This window comes from Thamnophis sirtalis, unplaced genomic scaffold (assembly GCF_051295495.1).
Source record: "Thamnophis sirtalis isolate CommonGarterSnake01/CBP01778 unplaced genomic scaffold, rThaSir2_p1.2 scaffold_8, whole genome shotgun sequence".
Taxonomy (NCBI): Eukaryota; Metazoa; Chordata; class Lepidosauria; order Squamata; family Natricidae; genus Thamnophis; species Thamnophis sirtalis.
The window spans coordinates 52,244,404-52,268,856 of record NW_028261388.1 but is presented as its reverse complement, the minus strand read 5'-3'; the positions used below and the strand labels follow the sequence as shown (position 1 = coordinate 52,268,856).

Sequence of the window (24,453 nt, the reverse complement as noted above, 5' to 3'; positions counted from 1 at the left end):
GCAGGCGGCGGCGCGGCCGTGGCTCCGTTTTCACACACACACACACCCCTCCCTTCTTCTGCTTTGCTCTGTGAAAGGGCTTCACTGCCGAAGCATTTTGGTTTACAAAAAAAAACACCGTCCCTTTCTCTCTCCAGTTAACAGGGCCAACCCAAGTGGTGCATTTTATCTGGGAGACGACACACACACACACACACACACACACACACACGACACGTGCGGCAGGAGGAGCGGCGTCCTCCGCGCTCTCGGCTGCCACAAACGCCACGCAACGAGGGAATCTCCTTTTGGGGGGGGCAAAGCAGGGCAGTTTCTCGCCGTTCTGCGAAGCTGGGAAAGGATGCGGGAGTTTCCTTCTTCTTCCTGCCCCCCTCCGTCTCCCCGCTGCCACCTTTCAGTCTCCCCAGCCTCGTCCGGGAGAAGCGGCTTGGTGGCGTCTTCCTTTCGTACCCCGGTGCGCCTCCCTCGCCACCGCAAGTCGCCTTTTGCCCCCCCCCCCAAATAATAATACTAAATAAGCAGGTGCGCCGCTTGGGCTGGCTTGGCTTCTCGGTTAGATAAGACCAGCCGGTGCCCCCCCCTTTTTTTGCCGGTTTATTTCGTCGCCATCCGCCAACCCCAGAAATCCGTGCAGTTCGAAAGCTGAGCGAGGCGAACGACCCCGGTGAGGGTAGCAGTAGCGTCTGAAGAAGAAGCCTCCCCTTCGCAAAGGCTCTTCGGCTTCAGGCAGCCAGCGGCTTCCCCGGGCTGCCTCGATGGGCACTGGTGAAGGGGCGAGAGAACTGCAGGCGGCTCGCTTTCCCCCGAGCTTCCTTCTCTTCAAGGGTGGGGAGAAAAAATATAAAAAATAACAAAGGAGCGGAGAAAGCACCAGATCCCTCCCCCCTTCACGAGAGGGAGAAATCCGTTGTTATTTTTTTGCTCCCTTCTGGCGAAGAGCCTCTCAGATACGGCGGTGCCTCCCGTGAGGAACGGTAGATGCTCTCTCGCCTGCCAGAAGGGAGCAAAAAAATAACAAAGGAGCGGAGAAAGCACCAGATCCCTCCCCCCTTCGCCGTTTCTGGCTTCTTTTTTTGCTCCCTTCTGGCGAAGGGGGGAGGGATCTGGTGCTTGGCAGAGACGGGTCCTTTGCGGGCGTACCTCAGCCAGCTTGCAAGCCATCCACGCAGCTTTGGCACCCGCGCAAACCCAAGGAGATTACAGCCGGCAATCCAGCCACAACCAACCTCCCCACCCTCGAAGAGAAGGAAGCTCGGGGGAAAGCGAGCCGCCTGCAGTTCTCTCGCCCCTTCGCCAGTGCCCATCGAGGCAGCCCGGGGAAGCCGCTGGCTGCCTGAAGCCGAAGAGCCTTTGCGAAGGGGAGGCTTCTTCTTCAGACGCTACTGCTACCCTCACCGGGGTCGTTCGCCTCGCTCAGCTTTCGAACTGCACGGATTTCTGGGGTTGGCGGATGGCGACGAAATAAACCGGCAAAAAAAAGGGGGGGCACCGGCTGGTCTTATCTAACCGAGAAGCCAAGCCAGCCCAAGCGGCGCACCTGCTTATTTAGTATTATTATTTGGGGGGGGGCAAAAGGCGACTTGCGGTGGCGAGGGAGGCGCACCGGGGTACGAAAGGAAGACGCCACCAAGCCGCTTCTCCCGGACGAGGCTGGGGAGACTGAAAGGTGGCAGCGGGGAGACGGAGGGGGGCAGGAAGAAGAAGGAAACTCCCGCATCCTTTCCCAGCTTCGCAGAACGGCGAGAAACTGCCCTGCTTTGCCCCCCCCAAAAGGAGATTCCCTCGTTGCGTGGCGTTTGTGGCAGCCGAGAGCGCGGAGGACGCCGCTCCTCCTGCCGCACGTGTCGTGTGTGTGTGTGTGTGTGTGTGTGTGTCGTCTCCCAGATAAAATGCACCACTTGGGTTGGCCCTGTTAACTGGAGAGAGAAAGGGACGGTGTTTTTTTTTGTAAACCAAAATGCTTCGGCAGTGAAGCCCTTTCACAGAGCAAAGCAGAAGAAGGGAGGGGTGTGTGTGTGTGTGAAAACGGAGCCACAGCCGCGCCGCCGCCTGCTCCCCTTCCCTTCCTGCCGGACTTCCAAGCCCAGAGAAGGCGAGGGGCTGCAGAATCCGGGCTTCCTCCCACCTCCTGCTTCTTCCTGGTCGCTTCGCCCATAGCCAGGGGTGGGGTTTTCACGAAGGCGTCCCGAAACCCAAGCAGGAAAAGGGAGAAAAGGAGCCCGAGCCGGAAAGCACCAGATCCTCCCCCCTTCACGAGAGGGAGAAAATATCCGTTTCTCGCTTCTTTTTTCGCTCCCTCCCTCCCTTCCGTGCCTGCCACAGTTTTTCGCAAGTTCACACATCGTTTTAATGTCGGCGGAAGGCTGTCCCAAGAGAGGACGAGCTGTGGCTTAGGTGAAACAGTTAAACTTCTGGTACCTCTACGCGAGCCCATCTCCTGCCCGGAGTTTGTTCACGCTTCCCTTCTCTTTATAGGAAGAGTACGGTACATTGAAGGGAGGGAAGGAAGGAAGGACGCGGGAGAATCGGGATCGTTTGTAGGTGAAGCGTCGGATGAGGCTTTAACGAGGCGGGGGTCCCTTTTGCTCCGAGCGTTCCCCTCCGAGGAAGGGAAGGGGAGGCGGCAAAATAAATAAAGGCAAAACATGCCCTCAATTTACAGCAAGCCCGTGCAGCCCAGCAGCTTTAAGTTTGCCCACAAAGGATTCTTTTTATGTTTCAAAAACATTTTAACCTTTCTCTCCTCTCCCACACCGACGACTAAGAGCCTCTCAGATACGGTGGGGCTCGAAGTGCCTCCCGTGAGGAACGGTAGACGCTCTCTCCTCCCCAGCCCCCCAGCTGCACACTTTCCCAGAGTCCCGGGCCCTTGAGGGCGGGGGTGGGGTGAACCAAAGAGGAAAAAGTGTGGGGGGGTTGAGGAAGCACCGGGGGCTCCGAGGGCGGAAAAAGGGGTTTCCCCGGAGCTTTCAACGGCCTTTAGAGAACTAACCTCGCCAGCCAGTACGGTAGGTCGTTTGGAGCTCTCAAGGCCGCCTCACACGGCCACTGCTTGCCCTTTTTCTGTCAGCGTCTCACACCCCCCCCCCCAAAAGGAGATTCCCTCGTTGCGTAGCGTCTCCCAGATAAAATGCACCACTTGGGTTGGCCCTGTTAACTGGAGAGAGAAAGGGACGGTGTTTTTTTTTTTAAACCAAAATGCTTCGGCAGTGAAGCCCTTTCACAGAGCAAAGCAGAAGAAGGGAGGTGTGTGTGTGTGTGTGAAAACGGAGCCACAGCCGCGCCGCCGCCTGCTCCCCTTCCCTTCCTGCCGGACTTCCAAGCCCAGAGAAGGCGAGGGGCTGCAGAATCCGGGCTTCCTCTCACCTCCTGCTTCTTCCTGGTCGCTTCGCCCATAGCCAGGGGTGGGGTTTTCACGAAGGCGTCCCGAAACCCAAGCATTTTTTTTTCTATTGAATTTCAAGATCTCTCCCTTGAGTTGAGTTCCTCCAACCCCTCCCCAGCTCGCCCAGGCTTTCTCCTCCGATTGGTTTTAATGGGTAGGTCCGATGGAATAGCGCTAATGTAATGTTTGCCGACGGCTTACTCGTTGCGGGTTATATAAGTGGGCGGGGTATACGGGAAACATTTTACACGATCTTGAAAATCTGCAGGTTATTCACGTGGGCGGGTTATTTGCGTGGGCGGGTTATATGGGTGAAAATACGGTAATTGCTAATGATGAAAAATAATTACCTTGTTTCCTTCAATAAGTAGTGATAACTCTTCCTCTAAAATGCTGGTCTCTTTGGAACTTCGATGTTTAAGTTGTTCATACTTTTCCATTGCTTCTTTAAGTTGTTTTTGTAGTACATGATATTCTTTCTCCATACGTAACATATCTCCCTGCAACATATGTTACATCCTATATTCCTGCAATGCTTTAATCAGTTTGCATAACCATAAAAACACCAATAACTAATCTAAAATTATTATTGTACCATAGATAAAAATTACTGCAATCCTGGCACTCTAGTTTCTGAACTCTACAGGAGGATGTCAGTTTCCTGCATACAGAACTCCTGAAATGGAGGCTGAATGACAGTATCATGATCTAAGCTCCATTTCTCCACCCTTCCGAAGGAATTCAGCATCCCTTGGCAATTAGCTCTTTCAGCCACCCTTCAGAGACAATCCTTTCTGCTGACTCCATTAACTTTTTAGGGAAGCCAGAAGAGAAAATTGCAAATGTTAACACATGATCGCAGAGCACTGGGCAACCTGGCTGTGCCAACAGGTTGCCAAGCACCCAGATTGTGATTATATGACTCCAATAGCAATAGCACTTAGACTTATATAGACTTATATACAGTGCTTTCAGTCCCCTCTAAGCAGTTTACAGAGTCAACATATTGCCCCCAACAATCTGGGTCCTCATTTTACCAACCTCAGAAGGATGGAAGGCTGAGTCAACCTTGAGCTTGGTGAGATTCCAACTGCCAAATTGCAGGCAGCTGGCAGTCAGAAGAAGTAGCCTGCAGTACTGCATTCTAATCACTGTACCACCATAACTCAATGTTTTACAAAAGCCAGTAATGATTTCTGAGGTCATCACGACTTCAAATGGTTGTTAAACAACTGGTCAAAAGACAAGGATTACCAATAACCTCAATCTTGCTGGACACACTATATATCTAATAGTTTACTTACTTGTTGGCTTTCATAAGGATGAAGAGGTAAAGTATTAACTCCAGCATCTGTTAGTTCTTGATCCACCTATAAAGGCCCAAAAATACATTCAGCAGAATGTGTATGTACATATGTGTGTGTATGATTATATATATACACATACATACATACATACATACATACATACATACATACATATATATATATACATATTCAGAAGTTTAAAGTATGACACACAACATAAAGATAAGCAACTACGTGACAAAGAGAATAGTTCTAATATTTACAAAGAAAAATAAGCTATTAAAGGAGTTGACAAATTACTGAAATATAATAACCCAGAAAGATGTCATTTGGTTTTTCAAGTAGTCCTCATTCTCAAAAGTAGAAAACAATGGGAAAAATGCACCATCACCAAATATTGGAGATATTAGAAAGATACTGGAAGGGATGGGCTGAGTTGGTACACCCTGACTGAATTCAAATGTGCTCGCCATGGCTAAGGTACTTAAGGAAAATCAGTTGCAGGACTGGTTGTGGGAGCACAGAGTCCATGTGGTAAAGGGGCAGGAAAAAGAGAAAAGCAATGTAAGCTTTTCCTATTCATCCTGGAACAACTCCTGATTTTTCCTGAGTCAAACATTAGAAATTCCAAGCCACTGAGAACTGTCAGACTGACCTTCCTAGTTGCAGCTGTTGTTCTAAGCACAAAATATGTTTATTGCTTTTGGTGCATTTTGATTATAATACTGAGCAGAAGAGATGTCAAAAGAACCCTAAGGTATCAAAGAAACTTGTATTTTTATTCTACTTTGACAATGACCAGAAACACCAGATCTTTGGACTATGAAGATACAGGGCTGTAGTTAGGGTGTTTTTTTTAATGCTTTCTTCTGGACTAAGAATAAAGATTCTTCCTAGAAGAATGTTGAAGTGGAAGATGGGGTGGGCAGCATTTTAGCATATGGAATGAGAATGGAAACTTTCATTTGATTTGAAGCCAATGTTCTCTGTGGAAAATGCATACCAACAGAGGAGCAAACGAAATATGGCTGAGACAAATCATCTTTTTCTTTTTTGGAATCTCCTTGTATTCTGGCCTACCACCATCAAGATCTGACTCATCACTTCCGAAGAGCATTTGAAGCAGAATCACACAGCTTGTGTATACCAAAATGCAAAAAAAATTCCAATACTTGAGCTGCACTTGATTTTTCAGTAATTAAGCATATGCAATTAGGCAATACATATGAGATGCATCAAAATCAAATCAATGTCTATCAGTATACTGTGCAAACTGATCCTTACAGATTCTGTTTTGTCTGAAACCCAAACATTCCATGTGTTGTTTGTCACACTATAACCATTCTAGAAGGGTTTGGTAAAATTTTGGCAAAATGAAGGAATGCTTCCAGTTTGAAACTAAGTATATTTTACCACTGTAGTACTGTACAGTACACACATTAAGTGGTCAAATCTAAAAATAAAGAATTAGTTAATGAATATGCACAACATAATGTATTTTTCTCACCTGTATAGCAATCATCCTTGAACGGGGATTGTTTCTTGCTAGATATTTATTCTCTGTTTTTATTTTAGTAACAGAACTGCATTCAGCATCATTACAACCATGGTCCTCAGTCTGGTCAAGATTTTTTGTGCAAGTGTGAATGTCCGATTTCACTGTTATACAAGGACTGCTCTGAAATGTATGTACTTGATCAGCTGTGGTAAAGTTATCAACATTACACTTGTTATGTGTTGCTTCTGAATCAGCATCAAGATAAGTGTTACAATCTATATATATATAATTGGTTTCTTCAGAAATATCTGGCATAAATGGCACTGGAGATAGTCTCTCATTTACATATTCTGAATCAATTTCATTCATAAATATTGTATGATTGTCAGATACGGCTGGTGCAGTGTCAGTTTGACTAGAAAAGGAATATGAGGAAGCAAAAGGACTATAGGACTGGCTAATAGTCACATATTCTAAATTATCTGTAGACGTTGAAATATAAGGCTTATTAATAAAAGAGACAGGCTTAAATTCCTTAGCAGTTGGATTTAAACTGGAAATGCTATGGAAATTGTTTTCGTGGCAGTACGGGCTCTCTGAATAATTATTTTCATCCATTTCAATTACTTCTGTATTTTCCTGCAGCATAATTGCGTGTTTCATCAATCCAATAAGATCATCCACCATAACAAAACGTAGAGATCCCAGAAGAAAAGATTTTAGACCACCGGCATTCTCCACTATCTTACGAGTGTCTGTGGGGAAATCTTCATATTCCCCAACTAATAGTGGATTATCAATTTCCATTGGACCATGTTCTTCCAAGATTTGAGAAAAATAACTGTGAAAGTAATCAAAATATAATTTTAATACAAAAAAAGCATTCATAATCTGTATATATGCAATTTGATTGCTCAAAAGTGTTTAGAACAATTGACATTTAGTAAGAAATGGGGAAATTCTCTCATTCTTATATTTCAGAGAAGCTGCATTCAGAAATATTGCAAATTATTGAAATAGATGGAGGCCAAAAAAAAGTATTTGATTTGGAATGATGCAGCCATAAAGTCAACTGTTCGTTACTGATTTACCTTTTAAGTGCTTGTTGTTACAGGAGTAACACAGTGTGTAAATCTTAAGAATTCCAATTTGAAATATAAAAATATCTACAAATTAGAAAATAGACTTTATGTTATTTTGTATTAAACACTAACAGGGCTTTCCAAATATCACATGTTGCGGGAGAAGTTGGACAGTTTTTCTTGATACTGTAGCATTGTCTGAATGCATCCTGAAATACCCACACATTTGAAAGGAAGTGTTATAAATGAATGGCTCAATTCAAGTATTAAACAAACATGCAGAGATTTCAAGGAAGTAGTCATCTGGGACTGCCCCACTTCCCTTTCCATGTTGCTAGTAGAAACTTGGTCAGAAGAGAACTGTAAACAAAATGCAATGTTTGAAGCCATTACAATGCAACTTGTTCTATAAAGGCAATTTGCACCTTAAGGCAATTAGCAAACTTTGTATTAAATCCTGGTATGGGGAGCATCAGATACTTTCATATATAGGTGCCAAGCTACAACAGGTAAACATACCGCATTTTTTGGAGTATAAGACGCTCTGAAGTATAAGACGCGCCTAGCTTTGGGGGAGGAAAACAAGGGGGAAAAATCTCCTCTGCTTCCCAGCAATTTGCCTCCTTGCAACAAACAGCAAACGTACAGATGGTATGCACTGTTTGTGGTGTTACATTTCAGACTATACTTGTACAGATGCTGTTAAAATTGATGTGTTTTTCTGGAAGTATAGTTATTCTCTGCTATTTAAATGAAGATACATAGCACTGGGTCTCTTCAGTTCAAGCATTTATTTGTTAGGTTTTCTAGAACAATAATAAAGCAGTCTTTAAAAAATAAGTGTAATAATGTGAACATTCTATAGGTATTTATAGTTATTGACTTACCTTCTTGCAGCAAACTGCAAACTGCCTGATTAGCACAAGAAAAAAAAATCTGCCTCTGCCTCCAAGCAATTTGCCTTATGCAGCATTCATGTAGCAAAATGCAAGTTTCACTTTCAATGAGCATGAGCCTCCTGGTCATCAGCTGTTTCAGGTGCAGGGATTGTCATAGTCTATTGCCGCCTCCGCAAGCCCCATTTTCCCCATTTGCTGCAAGGAGGTAAATTGCTGGAAGGCAGAGGCCAAAGGGTGGGGGCCGGTGAGTGGCTGGGGCTACATTCAGTGTATAAGACACACTCAAATTTTCACCCTCTTTTAGGGGGTGGGGGGGGGAGGTGTGTCTTATACTCTGAAAAATACGGTAGTTGGGAGAAATACTTTACTGGCAATTTAAAAAAAAATTCCAGCAAAAAATAAGTTAATATAAACAGTAACTGGATTGACATAAAGGAAAATGAAATAAAGAACCATCTCACAAAGGGAGCATACAAGAAATAGAATGTTCCAAAGGATTCCAACAATGAATTATCTTAAAAGCTAAATTTGATCAACCATTGCTTTGCTTTAAAAAAAGAAAGTAAGGCACATTTGAAACAGATCCTTGGGAGGTTTCAATAAAAGTTTTAGAAAGGAACATCTTTTCATAAATTCTTCATAAATTTAGCAAAAATACAAATGGTTTAACTTGAAACAATTAACAATTATAATTCAATTGAACGCTTTCTCCAATCATTTGTTTAATAAGTAGCACTCAACTAAAAAGTGAAAATAAGAACATACTCATATAAGCTTTCACAAGTTGGATCTGGGTAATTGTCCAAAATTCTCTGATAACTGTTGTTAGAAGAAGCAGTATTATACAATGCTTCAAACATCATAACTTGTTCTTGAAGATCATCTGGGATTCTAAAAGGCTCATGTGGATTCATAAAACTTCTGTTGAGAAAAAAACCATATAAAAATAATGCACTGTAAACTATGGTGTGTCTAAATAGTTTAAATTGTTCGATCAGACCAGTACATTGAGAATTCTCAGTATGACAAAATGAAAATAGGCCAATAGTTTAGTATACTAGTTGCAAACTATGGTAATCCTAATTCCAATGTACAGTTACATTATGAGCACTAACTAGAAAAGACACATGCACCTTTCCATTTCAATGGTGGAATGAAACCTTTTTAGCAGGTTCTTTTACAAACCTACTAGAACAGAGAATAATCAGGATTTTTTCACAATATTTGTGTGGGATATTGATGGGAGTTGAGTCTTATATATTCTAAGGACTTTCCTCAAGGTACAAGGAGAATTAAAAAATAATGATTTGATTGTATTTTCTGGTGCCTATCCAACAGTGAAGAACTGTTTGATCCAGCATAAATTTCCCTTAGCAAATAGAAAAGGAAGCAATATTTTGTTGATCCCCTCCCTCAAATCGAAGAGCTTTTCAGTGTCAAAGGGAAACACCTGCACATAAAATGGGATCATTTTGAGCCAAAAATGTATGTCTTACATTGGGTAGGGCACTGTATGTTTAAATATATATATAAAAATTCCCACACAATTTTTTTTTCTGAATCTAATTAAGGTTAGATTTTTTTTTTTGAAAAATGCATAGGAGAGACATGATAGCAGTGTTCCAATATCTAAGGGGTTGCCACAAGGAAGAGGGAGTCAAACTATTCTCCAAGGCAACCGAGGGTAGAACAAGAAGCAATGGGTGGAAACTAATCAAGGAGAGAAGCAACTTAGAACTGAGGAGAAATTTCCTGACAGTTAGAACAATTAATCAGTGGAACAGCTTGCCTCCAGAAGTTGTAAATGCTCCAACACTGGAAGTCTTTAAGAAGATGTTGGATAGCCATTTGTCTGAATTGGTATAGGATTTCCTGCCTAGGCAGGGGGTTGGACTAGAAGACCTCCACGGTCCCTTCCAACTCTGCTATTGTATTGTATTGTATTTTCATGCACCACAACTTACAACGTATTTTCTTCAGAAAATATATTGTCTTCTTCTTGAGCTACTGTACCAACTCCACCAGAGACAACTAAAATAGCCTAAATTAAGAACAGAAAAACTTGTTTAAAAATAAAAATCAGGCAAACCGTAATCAAAATTGACTAGGCCTACTTGTATACTGCAAATACCTTTGAATACATGAGTAACAAATAGTATTTTATATCTGCAGAATTGATCAAAACTATTTATTTCTCAAAACTAAATATACATTTTAAGAAAAATGCCATTTGTTGTTCCTTCTGCACTGAATTTGGACATTATTTACAACTGCAGCCAACTTCAGTGGAACTTGGAACCCAAAAAGACTAAAATATTAATGATTGCTGTGGGGACTACTTTTAGCTAACTCTCCAGCTAACTATCTTGATGATTATTGATGACTACTAGGACAAGAATTTTGCTTCAAAATGCATTGAGCACCCAATTCAACAAATTTTGAAGCTGTCAAGTACTATTTCACATTGTTTTTGAAACACAAAATAAAACAAAACATAGAAAAATGGTCTCCAACCACTAAGCAGAAAGAAATGTAAAGAAAGCAAAGCAGATGATATTTGTTAGATTTAATATTGTGGATGTATTTTAAAACTATTTACCTTGGATTCTTTTGATTTTTTCCGGTTTTTGTTTTTAACTTTGATAGCATTATTCTAGAAGAAAAAAGAAATTTAATGTTTAGCATTTACATGTCACACCAAAACATTATACAGAAAAAAACTGCTCTTTTTTCAGGCTAATAATTATATTTTTTTAAATTGGAACTGTTGGGAACATTATGGGCTTTGATTATTGATTATTGAACAATAATGAAAAAACCCAGTGATCACTGATGTCAAAACATTACAATTACATATGCGAAATAAAACAGACCCCGTATACTGGCTGTTTATTAATTGTGTAAATAAGAAAAAAAAAGCCTTGAATATATAGATGAACTGTGCTGAATTTGGCCAAAGATCCAGCTGCCAGCATTCTGTTCCCAGAATAACCCATCAAATGCTCTTTGACCCTCATAATGTAAACACAAGTACATACTTCCTTTCTAATTTATTACATCTAAGACAAAACTGACAAAAGTTATTTGGGATTAGCTGTAAAATAATATATGCGACACCAAATCTAAAATTAATAGGAAGTTTAACATTGTCTATTTCTTCTAAACTTCTTAGAATTATTAATTCATTCACATTTTAATTGCAACTGAGATAAACAGAAAAAACAAACTCACTGAAGTAGTTTCAGTATATTCCTTCCTTAACACAATAAAAGGATTATCTATTGAAAAAATAAATTTTATTTATTGTAAGAAAATATACAAAAAGCACAAAATATTATAAAGTATTATTTCAAAAAATACTATATTCCAGGACTCACTCCACTCAGATAGCACTTTTGCTTTTATAGTCAGAATTAAAGAGTTATTGTTGTGAATTAAAGTCAAACAATAATTTCAATACAATATGCAAAATAGGCTTAAAGTTAGGATTCTCCACGCCTATGGCTACAGAAATCAATAAACCAGCAAACCTGCCATTATATACACAACAAACATACAACTAAATCATAGTCAAAGGAATACTGTATTTTTTGGAGCATAAGATGCACTGGAGTATAAGATGCACCAAGATTTTGAAGAGGTAAATTTTTTAAAAAAGTTTTTGCACTCTGCAGACATCTCAAACCCTCTGCACGCCTCATTTTTTGTGAAAAATGGGGCATGCAGAATTTGAGAGGCCTGCAAAGTGCTCCTGGGAGCTGGGGGCAAAAACAAGCAAAAAAAGACCTGTTTTTTGCTTGTTTTTGCCTTTTCCAGCCCCCAGGAGTACTTTGCAGGCCTCCCAAACCCTCTGTACGTCCATTTTTGTGAAGGAGACGGTGTTTTGGGAGGCCAAAAATGATGTATTCAGCGTATAAGATGCATCCAGATTTTCACCCTCTTTTGGGGGGAAAAAGATGTGTCTTATACTCTGAAAATACGGTAATCAAAATAAACTTCCATTCCCATCAAACATATGCTGAGAGTTTATATACCCAACATTACCTATGCATTGCTACATTTTTCCTAATCTCTATATTTACATCATAATCTACCCCTCACCCAAAATATTACTATTTCTAATGTTATGTGGGAAAATCTTGAGAGGAAAAGCCACAGCCTAGGCAATGGTCTGATAAATGAAATGTGAAGTCAAAAGAAGGGCACTGAACCTTTTTCAGAAGAGACCTTCCCTCATGTTTGGGAGAGTAAAAGTGAGCGAAAGGAGAGTGTGGGTGCTTCCTGTCTAGCCTGACATTACCTTAAAAACCAGCTATTCCATTCTGCCAAGTTATTTCTGGGGATTTCTTTCAAATTGGTGACTAATATTTCATAAGAGTACTTTTTATGCATCCTTGCACACTTACCCAGGTTATCAAAATAGTCATCTAAACATTGATGAAGAAATGGGAAACACTTTCTATTTTCTTCTAATAACCATACTAAGCAGCGAAGTTCCATAAGTGACAACTTCTCTAAGCATGTTATTATTTCATGCACATCTTCAGATAAGCAAGTGAATGTTCTGCTGAGTTTAATACCATATTTCTCATTCCAGAGGACTGCTACTGATTTAAAATCAATCAATAGAATGTAAGTGAAATATTCTGAGAAAAAAAATTCAGTAGCTTTTAAACCTGAAAAATAATAATAAAATAATAATAATAATAGCATAGTAGTACTAATAAGGTTCATGTGAAGATTATAATTTATCATCTGGTTTACATCTCTCTCTCTCTCTCTCTCTCCCTCCCTCCCTCCCTCTGTTAATTATGCTGGAGATACTGTACATGCAGTACTATACAAAGTAAATAAAATAACTTTAATTTACATATAGTTTCTGGAAACATTCTGGTTTTAAATTAGTCATAATAAAAATGGCATAGATTTAAAGGGAGAGAGAAAATCAATAGAGTAAAACAAATGTGACAATTTCCATCTAATTCCTCTAGCTCCTGATCCTGCATTGCCATAACAAATTAAAAATCTATACAGAAAACTATTCTTAAATCTGTTGAAATCATGCCACTCTAAATAGCATATTATAACAAATTAGAAAGAATTTCTGACAAGAAACTTAAAATAAAAAATTGGCAGCCAAGATAGATTCTAGTCCCTCAAAAGATTTAATGGGTCTTGTTGTATTCAGGTCTTTTCCCGTGTAAGATTGAGATTGTCTTGGCACTCTTTCAGCGAGGTCTCACTCGCCATCTTCAGGCTGGGTTTTGGGCCAGCTCCGATCACACTCTAAGCCCAAACCCCAGCCTGAAGATGGCGAGTGAGACCTCGCTGAAACGGTGCCAAGACAATCTCAAACTTACACAGGAAAAGACCCGAATACAAGACCAGCATACCTACACCTGTAAAAATCATACACACAGACACACACACACAGGGGCAAAAAAGTATTTAGTCAGCCACCAATTGTGCAAGTTCTCCCACTTACAAAGATGAGAGAGACCTGTAATTGACATCATAGGTAGACCTCAACTATGAGAGACAAAATGAGAAAACAAATCCAGACAATCACATTGTCTGATTTGGAAAGAATTTTTTTGCAAATTATGGTGGAAAATAAGTATTTGGTCACCTACAAACAAGCAGGATTTCTGGCTCTCACAGACCTGCAACTTCTTCTTTAAGAGGCTCCTCTGTCCTCCACTCATTACCTGTATTAATGGCACCTGTCCACAACCTCAAACAGTCACACTCCAAACTCCACTATGGTGAAGACCAAAGAGCTGTCGAAGGACACCAGAAACAAAATTGTAGACCTGTGCCAGGCTGGGAAGACTGAATCTGCAATAGGCAAGTAGCTTGGTGTGAAGAAATCAACTGTGGGAGCAATAATTAGAAAATGGAAGACATACAAGACCACTGATAATCTCCCTCGATCTGGGGCTCAACACAAGATCTCACCCTGTGGGGTCAAAATGATCACAAGAACGGTGAGCAAAAATCCCAGAACCACACGGAGGGACCTAGTGAAGGACCTGCAGAGAGCTGGGACCAATGTAACAAAGGCTACCATCAGTAACACACTACGCTACCAGGGACTCAGATCCTGCAGTGCCAGACATGTCCCCCTGCTTAAGCCAGTACATGTCCGGGCCCGTCTGAAGTTTGCTAGAGAGCATTTGGATGATCCAGAAGAGGATTGGGAGAATGTCATATGGGCAGATGAAACCAAAGTAGAACTGTTTGGTAGAAACACAACTCGTCGTGTTTGGAGGAGAGAGAATGCTGAGTTGCATCCAAAGAACACCATACCTACTGTGAAGCACAGGGGTGGCAACATCATGCTTTGGGGCTGTTTCTCTGCAAAGGGACCAGGACGACTGATCCGTGTACAGGAAAGAATGAATGGGCCCATGTATCGTGAGATTTTGAGTGCAAACCTCCTTCCATCACCAACGGCATTGAAGATGAAACTTGGCTGGGTCTTTCAGCAGGACAATGATCCCAAACACACTGCCTGGGCAACGAAGGAGTGGTTTCGTAAGAAGCATTTCAAGGTCTTGGAGCGGCCTAGCCAGTCTCCAGATCTCAACCCCATAGTAAACCTTTGGAGGGAGTTGAAAATCCGTGTTGCCCAGCGACAGCCCCAAAACATCACTGCTCTAGAGGAGATCTGCATGGAGGAATGGGCCAACGTTTGACCTCTGTCATTGCCAACAAAGGATATATAACAAAGTATTGAGATGAACTTTTGATATTGACCAAATACTTATTTTCCACCGTAATTTGCAAAAAAAAATTCTTTCCAAATCAGACAATGTGATTGTCTGGATTTGTTTTCTCAGTTTGTCTCTCATAGTTGAGGTCTACCTATGATGTCAATTACAGGCCTCTCTCATCTTTTTAAGTGGGAGAACTTGCACAATTGGTGCCTGACTAAATACTTTTTTGCCCCACTGTATGTGTATGTGTGTGTATGTATGTACACCCTAACTTACTACAATATTAGGCCTATGAAAGCTTTTAAGAGTCACTTCACAAAGCAGATTAGTAGAAATGAAGCTCCTTTCTTTGAAGTACTCCAGCAGTTGCACCCTTGCAAGGCCCATTTGGCTGCTCTGAAAGCTGTGCAGGATTATCTCCACATGCCTGTGTGTACATTAGGCACTTTGCTTTGCTGGCAATCCCAGTGCACAGCACTAGCAGGCTGCCCACTGAGGGAATACCTTTTCAAGATTCGCCTTTTCCTTTTATATTTAAATACAGGCAGTCTTACAACCAAAACTGAGCCCAAAATTTCTGTTGCTAAGCGGTACAGTTGTTAAGTAAACTTTGCCCCATTTTATGAACTTGCCACAGTTGTCAAGCGAATCACTGTAGCTGTTAGTAACACAGTTGTTAAGAGAATGTGGCTTTCCCATTGACTTTGCTTGCCAGATCACGTGACCCCAGAACACTGTAACCATCATAAATAAGAATCAGTTGCCAAGCATCCGAATTTTGATCTTGTGACATGGGGATACTGTACAAAAGTGTGAAAAGCAGTCATAAGTCACTTTTTTCAGTGCCATTGTTACTTTGAAGGTCACTAACCAAATGGTTGTAAGTGGGGGACTACCTGTAATAATCTTAACTTTCATTAAGAACAAAGCATAAGGGAATTTGCAGGTCAGAATGAATAAGAATAGTTCCAAGTTTACAACAACTAAAAAAAGTCTCTTCTTTAAGATAAACAAACCTCATTCATAAATTCCACGAGCTACAGTACTTTTAGTCCTAGAGTGAAACAATAAAGGATTTATTACAGGATTATAGAAAACATGACCATACCATTATTATCAAGATGTTTCATCCAGTCATGTAGCTTAGGATCCACTTCTTCAAATGCACTTACAACATGTACAAAAATTCTTGTCTTCACTCTATCATTTTTAGCAATTAAAAAGCTTATGAGCTGGTCCATTATTTCAGCCGATGATAGACGACTTGTTGAAAAGAGTGCATAATCCTCTTCACTAAGTACCCACCATGAAAGCAATTCAATCAGAAGTTTGAAGGCATCATGTACACCATCTTGTATGGTCATTTTATACCGTCCAATAAGTTGTAGGATTGTATCCTCAACAAAAAAATTCTTCGGAATATTTTCTAAGATAAAGCAAATACTGTGATGGACAAACTTTCGTGATATAAACAAAGCATCAATGTATAGATATATATTCAGATACCTTTAAAGCTATCATCTTTTGCCACAATGTTACTTCTGTGAAATACGTCAAGATTTCTGAAGGACACTGCTTCTTTTATAAATTTCCTTCTCAGTTTTTTCTCCTCTTTTACTTGTAACTTCCTAAAACTGATACAAAGCAATTAAGACTGAGCCTTACATTTAACAATATAAGCATATGTCACCACTGAAAAGTCAAAACCATGAATGCTTAAAATACATAAATTATATTGCCCAATTGCTGTTTGAGAAAACAAAGAGGAACTAGCCAAAGAGCTATGTGAGCGCAACAGGCATATGGACAGCTCTCAGTGAAGATGAAATTAAGAAGCACTTTGACAAGTAGGTGACATAATCTTTAAATATTAAAATGTGTCATAATTTATTAATTAAATTGTACATGAACTTTAGCAACCAGGATAATTGTCTGTAGCCTAATACAGGCTAATATGGACATTTAAGATTTACACAATTAATATATGCTTCATGAAATGACACATAAAATTCCAAAAGAACCAATTATAATGGCATCATTCCCACAAAGCTCTATTACATTCAACAAAATTAAGCATTTTAACTTTCCAGAGGCTGGTGGGAGGAGCTTCTGGCTGTGAATGGGGGAGACTGAGAGGTAGTACAGAGGACAAAGTTAGTGGCCTGCATGAATCATATAACTATAAACCAAAAATAGCAATAATACATTCAGGGTTAGTGCGCTTGAGATTGTGATTTTATTTTATTTCAAAATGACCTTAATTTTTGTCAGGCTTAGTTCAGTGTAATACTTGTTTTGCAGCTTTCTTTCACAATACTCTTTTTAAATTTGGATATTGTCCTCTCTGTAAACAAATTACTAGTCTACATGGACAGATTACCTATATAGAATCTTTAATCTGTGCTTTCCGAACAGAAATTAGGTGCCCAATTCAACCCATCCATTCTATTGAGCTGCCATGCTATCAGCCCCCCCTACCACAAAGATCCTGCAGGAAAAGGGCAGTATGGACAACCATGGAATCTGGCAAGGTGAGAGCTGTGAACTATAAACACAAAGGTTTTGCTGTGTCCCAGCATAACAGATACAGAGCCCTTGCTGACCTTAATATGAACACTAAAGTGACAGGTCAAAGTAGTTGTGATAATCATAACTCAAATAACTTACTTTGGAAAGGGGAAAGTGTAAATCAGGTATTATACATCAGTCACACAAGAAGAGCAAGGTATCCAAAAAGAGAAGCCACCTTCTGGTTGATGATTCAATTGTAAGGGATATAAATTTAGGAAAGGATACGGAGGTTCTGAAAGAGGTCAGGTATCTGCCAGATGCTACTGGCAGCAGAGACAAGAGGCGTATTCTTAAGATAGTCAAGAATGCCAGTAAGGACTGTGCTGATGCTATTATACATCTTGGCACAAATGATCTGTCCCAAAAAGATGTACTTTCTGTGCAGAATGATTTCCAGAGTGTGGGGTATGAACTTAGTAGTATAGGTTGTAGGCTTATATTTTCGGAGGTTTCACCAGTATATAAGAGACAGAAAGGGAAAGGCCAGCATGTAGCGGATTTTAATGTGTGGCTAAAGGAGTGGTGTAAAAGGGAAGGCTTTGGTTTTATTAGTCATAATGTCTGCAGCTGGTCCAATGAAAAACTGTACAAAAGAGATGGTTTGCACCCATCCAAGAAAGGGGCTGAGTTACTTGGCATTAAATTCACAGATTTTCTGGATAAACTGAACAGTGGGGACAGATAATTAATGGATACAGAACATTTCTGCCCCCAGCAATCTAAAATTCATAGGGTTATCAGTGCATGTAACATAGATATTTGTGCAAGTAAGATTATCAACCTTGCTGTCAAGCAAAACCAAGCATTTAATAGTGAGCACTATACCATGTGCACTAATCAGACAGGTGGCAAGAAAGTAGGGGCAGTCAGGCACAACACAGGTTATGTAGACAGTAAACACAGGGTTAATCAAAATGGACTCAAATGTTTATACACCAATGCACAGAGTATGAGGGTGAACAGGGTGAATTTGAAATTCAAGTAAATGAGGGCAGATATGATATTGTTGCCATTACGGAAACTTGGGGAATTGAAACACACAAATAGAACATACAGTTGGAGGAATTTAAATTATTTAAAAGGAATAGACCAAATAAAAGAGAACGTGGAGTTGCATTATATATAAGAAATAACTACATCTCTACAGAAATAGAGCACAACAATGATGAAAATTATCTTGAATGCATTTGGGTGAATATTAAAGGGGGGAAATGACATTGCAATAGGTCTATACTATGGTCACCAAACCAAACAGAAGAAATAGATGAAGCTTTTGCTAGTCAGTTAACTAAGGTATCAACTGGGAGACAAACTGTGCACTAAGTGGAAGATCCAACAGGTGCCTAGCAAACCTAGTAGACAACTTTGTTTCCCAAAAAGTAGAGAAGGGAACAAGGGGATCAGCCACATTGGACTTAATTCTCACTAACAGAGATGAAATGATAGGTGTTGAAGCTACAGGAACCTTGGGGGGGGGGGGGAGTGATCATGCAATATTGGAATTCAACATTATGCAAGCACAAGCAATAGAACAAAGTCAAACTAGAGTCTTGGACTTTAAGAGAGCTAATTTCAATAAACTTAAGAGAGAGCTTGGAAAGGATTCCATGGATGAGAATCCTCAAGGGGAAAACAACTCAAGAAGCTTGGGAAATTTTGAAAAATGAGGTTATAAAAGCCCAGTCTATCACAATACCAATGAAGAAGAAAAATAACAGCTCACAAAAGAAACCAGCATAGCTGCATAAAGAACTCTCTGACAAATTGAAAGACAAAAAAGACAAGTACAAAAAGTGAAAAGAGGGGCAAATAACTAAGGCAGGATATCAGCAAATAGCCTGAGTCTGTAAAAACCTAAGGAAAGCTAAGGCTCACAATGAACAAAGGCTTGTGACAAAAGTAAAAAATACCAAAAAAAGCTTCCTGTGACCTCCAAGGTCCCTTCCAACTCTGTTATTCTAAATTCTAAAACATGGTTCTACATTCTATGTAAATAATCATTAATAGAAGCCACAAATTTGTATGACTACTGATTGTATTTACAGTACTGTGGGCCATTCACAACCAATATTCTTTTCCAAGTGTAAATCTAATTAAAATTAAAATGTTGATAAATGCTGATTTGTACGGGGCTTAGAAACTTTTGAATATTATTACTCATTAGCTCAAAGTGACTTAGAGAAGTCCTATTAACCTTCATACGTAATTCAAGGCTGGAGGATAAGAAATCAAAGTATTCACAATTACCACGGGCAAACTATCAGCAATATCTTTGTATATCCCATTTTAAGAAATAGCATTTTTAATGACATTGCTAGTTCATCTCTTCTTACTGGAAATATATTGTTAAAAAAATTATTAACTGGAGAGTTTGGAAACTTACCTCGAGCATTTCTGTTTTAGAACAGGCCTTGGAGGATTCTTGGTTATTATTTTATGTTCAAACTAGGGAAGCAAAAAATACCAGCTTCAAATATTCCTTTTCTTTATTATGTTATTGTGGTTTTTAAAATAAAGGAGATGCTACTATGCTATTAAATTAATTCATATTAGTATGCTTTACTAGGACCACAAGCATTATTTGGTAAAATAAATTAAATATTATTTTATTCAATGTTACAATATAGCTATTCAGCAGATTCTTTTCATTTCAATGTTATCAGGTTCTGCACTTCATCCATCATTTTTCTAGACTATCAAAATTAGCTGAAAATATTGTTATAAAGGTAGTTTTCATTAATGATGGTCATATTATCAATGGTTTCGCATCAGAGTTTTTTGTCAATCCCTGCAGTTGGGGGGAAAAAAACCTACCAAGCTTGTTATCCATTGTAAGAGGTTTTGCATATCAACATTTTTGATAAGTGGTTTTGTTTAGAGGAGGACATTTGAAGTGGGTTTTTATGTGTGCATCCACAAAAAGGTGGATAGGCATCTGCATGTGCAAGAACTACCCTTTTCAGAAATTCATCTACTGGAAGGGCATGATGCAGACAAAACCCACCTGTATAATTTTTCAGCAACAACCTAATTTTTTTAACTATTCTTCCCAGCTAGTCTGAGGTTTAATAACACAGACTGCTACTCTTTGAATTGCATTTAAGTGATATGGGGCAAACTGCATGCATATGTATTTCTTCTTCTTTATTGTTTGTCCATTCAGCATGAATTTCCCAACTGCCTTGGATGTTAACAGGAAGGAAGAAACTTTCTGCTTTAGAGAAATCAGGAGAACTCTGAAATCTACATTCTTGGATCCTTTCATTCATAACTGGCACAGCAAGCACAAATGACTAAATCAAAAATTCTTGTCCGCAGCAAAATAATATCTCAACATTTTGATTCCACTGAAAGATTTCTTTAAAAAAAAACACCTATCAATACTTACTTCACATTTGACAATACCAGAAGAACTGAAGACAGTGATTTTAGAAATAAGGCCACTACAATCTGGAGTGAAACACGTCTCTTGAAGAATATCCTGTGGACGTTAGGAGAAAATGTATCTGTGGACAGGATTTCATTGCAAGATTTGTGGAATTAACATATTACTTTTGAATTTACACTGAATATAGCCGTTGTATAAATGATACATAGCTATGCCATTATTTTATTATTTTGTTTCTATTTCCTTTCAAATATTAATTTATACATTATTACTGCTGAATATTTACTGTAATGAATGGATCCATGTTTTTATTATCATCCTTAGCAATTTGAATTTAAAGACTTCATAACTGACTGAGTTCATTCAGGGTAGTTAAAATTTATTAGGTTATTTTGCAAACTGCAAACAAAATTCAATAAGGGAAGAATGCACAAGAAATAACTCCTTTTCATATAATGCTACATATATTGTAGTGGTTCAGTCTAGAAAGTGGGAGACTGGGAATGCTAGTTCCATCTTAGACACAAAGCCAACTGGGTGACCTTGGGCCAATCACTCTTTCTCAGCCCAAGAAAAGAGGCAATGGCAACCATTTCCAAAAAAACTTTGCCGAGAAAACTGCAGGGACTTGTCCAAGGAGTCTCCAAGAATCAGACATGGCTGAATAAGAAAAAAAATCCCTTACATTCTTTGAATGATCTGAAGCTTATATAAACCTGAAGCTATAAATTTCCCTTATTATGGATGAAAACATCTTGATAACAAATAACGATCATACAGATGCATATCAAGCAAGCCTAACTTATGAAATTCAATTCTATTAAAAAAACTAAGCAACATTCACAAAGAAGAGAATTTCAAGAAGTTACCTTATCATTTTTATCACAATATCTTGTAGCTTTTACTTTTTTCCAGCAGCTTAAATGAAATTCTACTATACACTGTTTACAGCAGGCAATACGTATAAAACCCTGAAATTTGGAGAAAAATATTAACCCTGCAAAAATATGAAGCACAAATAAATAGTACTAGAAAAGTATTATGTTTTCCAAAAATGTCTACAACATAATTAAAATATAATACTTACCTTGAAAACTGGGTCATTAAAATATATTTTGACATTATGTGCTTGGCATTGCTGATAACGACATACTGCATTTGGTTTTGGGGAAAACTTGCATTCTGTAATACAATCTTCCAATATAACCTATGACCCCCAAAAAATCAAAGTTGTATACTGTCACTTGTTCCATGGAGATTATGTATTGCTAAACACTGCTAACCTTAAGAACAATTTCGAAAGATGACATTTAAGGCAAAAGAACATCTGTGTACATCACACAAATATATAACTGTTAAATACACAGTACAATAAAATATCACATTAAGTGAGAGACTGAATATTTTAATTTCAATTTTTAATATAGAGATCTTTCTTCACCAATTAGAAAATCATTGTCTGAATTTGTCTACTACTATAGTAATTGTACAGTCAGTTAAGATTGACTCAAGGCTTTCAGCTTTATTAAAACAATGCAAGCTGCCTTCTGTACTACAACAGTAGCATGGATATTTTAAGCATTTTCTCAGTTAATTTATCAATTCAATCAGGTTAAAGACATTTAAAGCATCATTTTTTAATTGACAACATAACCATCCTGTTCTTCAGCTAACAAATGCTGATTTATTATGCATAGGAAATCTTTTACAATGTGTAGGAATTCCCTCTGAGCCCAATTTAAACTGCTGATTTCTGATCAGAATGCTAATAGATAACAAAGACAAGACAGAACTACTCATTTGACACAGACTTATTCAGTAAAAAGGATAGACTCTGCCAGCCTATGAAGAACATTATGAAGTATGATTAAAGGATAAGATTGATAGAACTATGGTCAGGGAGTATCTATTGCCCTCAAAAAGTCTTGAATCTTCAGAGCCAGAGGCACTGCCTTATATAGTATTTGTTTAGTTTAAAAAAAATTATTGAGGACTTTAACAATACTAAAAGATAATACACTCTGAAATCAGGGGAAAAAAGAAAATAGAAATAAAAAAAACCAGCCAGTTTGATCTAGTGGTTAAGGTACCTGGCTAGAAAATGAGAGAGTGTGAGTTCTAGTCCCACTTTAGCCATGAAAGCCAGCTGGGTGATCTTGGGCCAGTCACTCTCTCTCAGCCCAACTCACTTCAAAGGGTTGTTATTATGGGGAAAATTTGAGAAGGAAGGAGTATTTGATAAGTTCACTGCATTGAATTGTTTATGAAAACAATAAAGGTGGGATATACATAGCAATAGTACTTTGCAATAGCACTTAGACTTATATACCGCTTCATAGTACATTACAGCCCTGTCTAAGCAGTTTACAGAGACAGCATATTGCCCCCAACAATCTGGATCCTCATTTTACCCACCTAGGAAGGATGGAAGGCTGAGTCAACCTTGAGCTGATAAGATTTGAACTGCCGAACTGCAGCTAGCAGTCAGCTGAAGTAGCCTAACTACTCTAACTACTGCACCACCTCGGCTCTTAGAATTCTGTTCATTTGCAATTGTCATAATGAAAAATATATTCCAGAAAGGCACCATGTCAGATTGCTTATAGAAATAAAAGTACAATAAAATGTACAAAAAACATTGTGACTTACTTGTAATGCTTCTGACCTTGTCTCTTTTATTATTACTGACGTCGTAGGCCATGTCAGTACTCCAGGTACAATCTTAAGATTAACCATAGTTTTTGACTTCATGAATTGGTCTAGAGCTTCAGAAAATCTACATGCACATGAAAAGACTCATAGTTTATACAATTCCAAAAAAATGTAGGCTGTGTTCACATAACCTCCTAGTTAAATTTTAATTGACTGGATTGTGATTTAGTGTGTAATATAAATTCAGAAAAAAGTATTCATAAAGTAATTAAAAGGAGGAACATTATGGCAAATAGATTCCACTATCTAAACATATTTTTCCAGTTCTTTTATAGGACAGGCTTCTGGAATGTTATAACTGTTACAGTGCATATAGAAAGTCTGCACACCCATTAAAATGCCAGGGTTTGGGGTATGCATACTTATGCAACCACATTATTATAGGTTTTTACTACCCAAGAGATTTCTGCTTCTTTTTCAGTTGAATTCTACTGCTTATGTACTGTGTTAAAGGTAGAAAAAATTCTGAAGTGGTTTATTTTTCTATATCCACTGTACTGTTAAGATGCCTGCACTTTAGTTAATCCTTTTTGCAGTGACAAGAGACAATGGATTAATTCTCCTGTTCCCAGGTTTTTATTAGATGTCAAGAAGATAGCACATCCTTTCCTTAGAGAGAAAAGCAGCAAAGCAATGAGGAATAAAATATATCAGGTCAAATCAATAGCGAAACCTGATTCAGACTTGTTTTTTGTCAGGAAATTCCAAATACTCTCCATTCCCTTTTTATTTTTATGTATACAGTGAACTTGACTCCTTCTAGAGGCCAAGAGACAGAAAACAATGGGAGGAGAAAGGAGTGCCTTGAATGGGCTATGAATTTGTCAAATAAAATAAATAGAAAAGCCCAAATGCTAATTAATCAGTCTGTATATGAATAAGTTCCAACCAA

The 24,453-nt window shown here is 39.0% G+C and overlaps 1 protein-coding gene across 4 annotated transcripts in view; it reads right to left on the bottom strand.

The window, feature by feature from the left end:
• TTC3 (tetratricopeptide repeat domain 3) overlaps positions 1–24,453 on the bottom strand; it is a 70,155-nt gene that overhangs the window by 17,572 nt on the left and 28,130 nt on the right. For 3 of the 4 annotated variants that reach the window (XM_014056239.2, XM_087721647.1, XM_087721649.1), the window contains 15 exons: positions 23,499–23,625; positions 21,937–22,056; positions 21,719–21,820; positions 20,850–20,942; positions 19,845–19,906; positions 16,397–16,524; positions 15,999–16,316; positions 12,578–12,847; positions 11,403–11,449; positions 10,771–10,824; positions 10,136–10,212; positions 8,937–9,092; positions 6,200–7,031; positions 4,690–4,755; positions 3,736–3,885 (listed from right to left, as the gene is read on the bottom strand). In XM_014056239.2, the coding sequence (XP_013911714.2) occupies positions 3,736–3,885; positions 4,690–4,755; positions 6,200–7,031; positions 8,937–9,092; positions 10,136–10,212; positions 10,771–10,824; positions 11,403–11,449; positions 12,578–12,847; positions 15,999–16,316; positions 16,397–16,524; positions 19,845–19,906; positions 20,850–20,942; positions 21,719–21,820; positions 21,937–22,056; positions 23,499–23,625 (2,602 nt within the window). The remainder of the gene's footprint in view (positions 1–3,735; positions 3,886–4,689; positions 4,756–6,199; positions 7,032–8,936; positions 9,093–10,135; positions 10,213–10,770; positions 10,825–11,402; positions 11,450–12,577; positions 12,848–15,998; positions 16,317–16,396; positions 16,525–19,844; positions 19,907–20,849; positions 20,943–21,718; positions 21,821–21,936; positions 22,057–23,498; positions 23,626–24,453) is intronic. The other variant, XM_087721648.1, reaches the window with a different exon arrangement.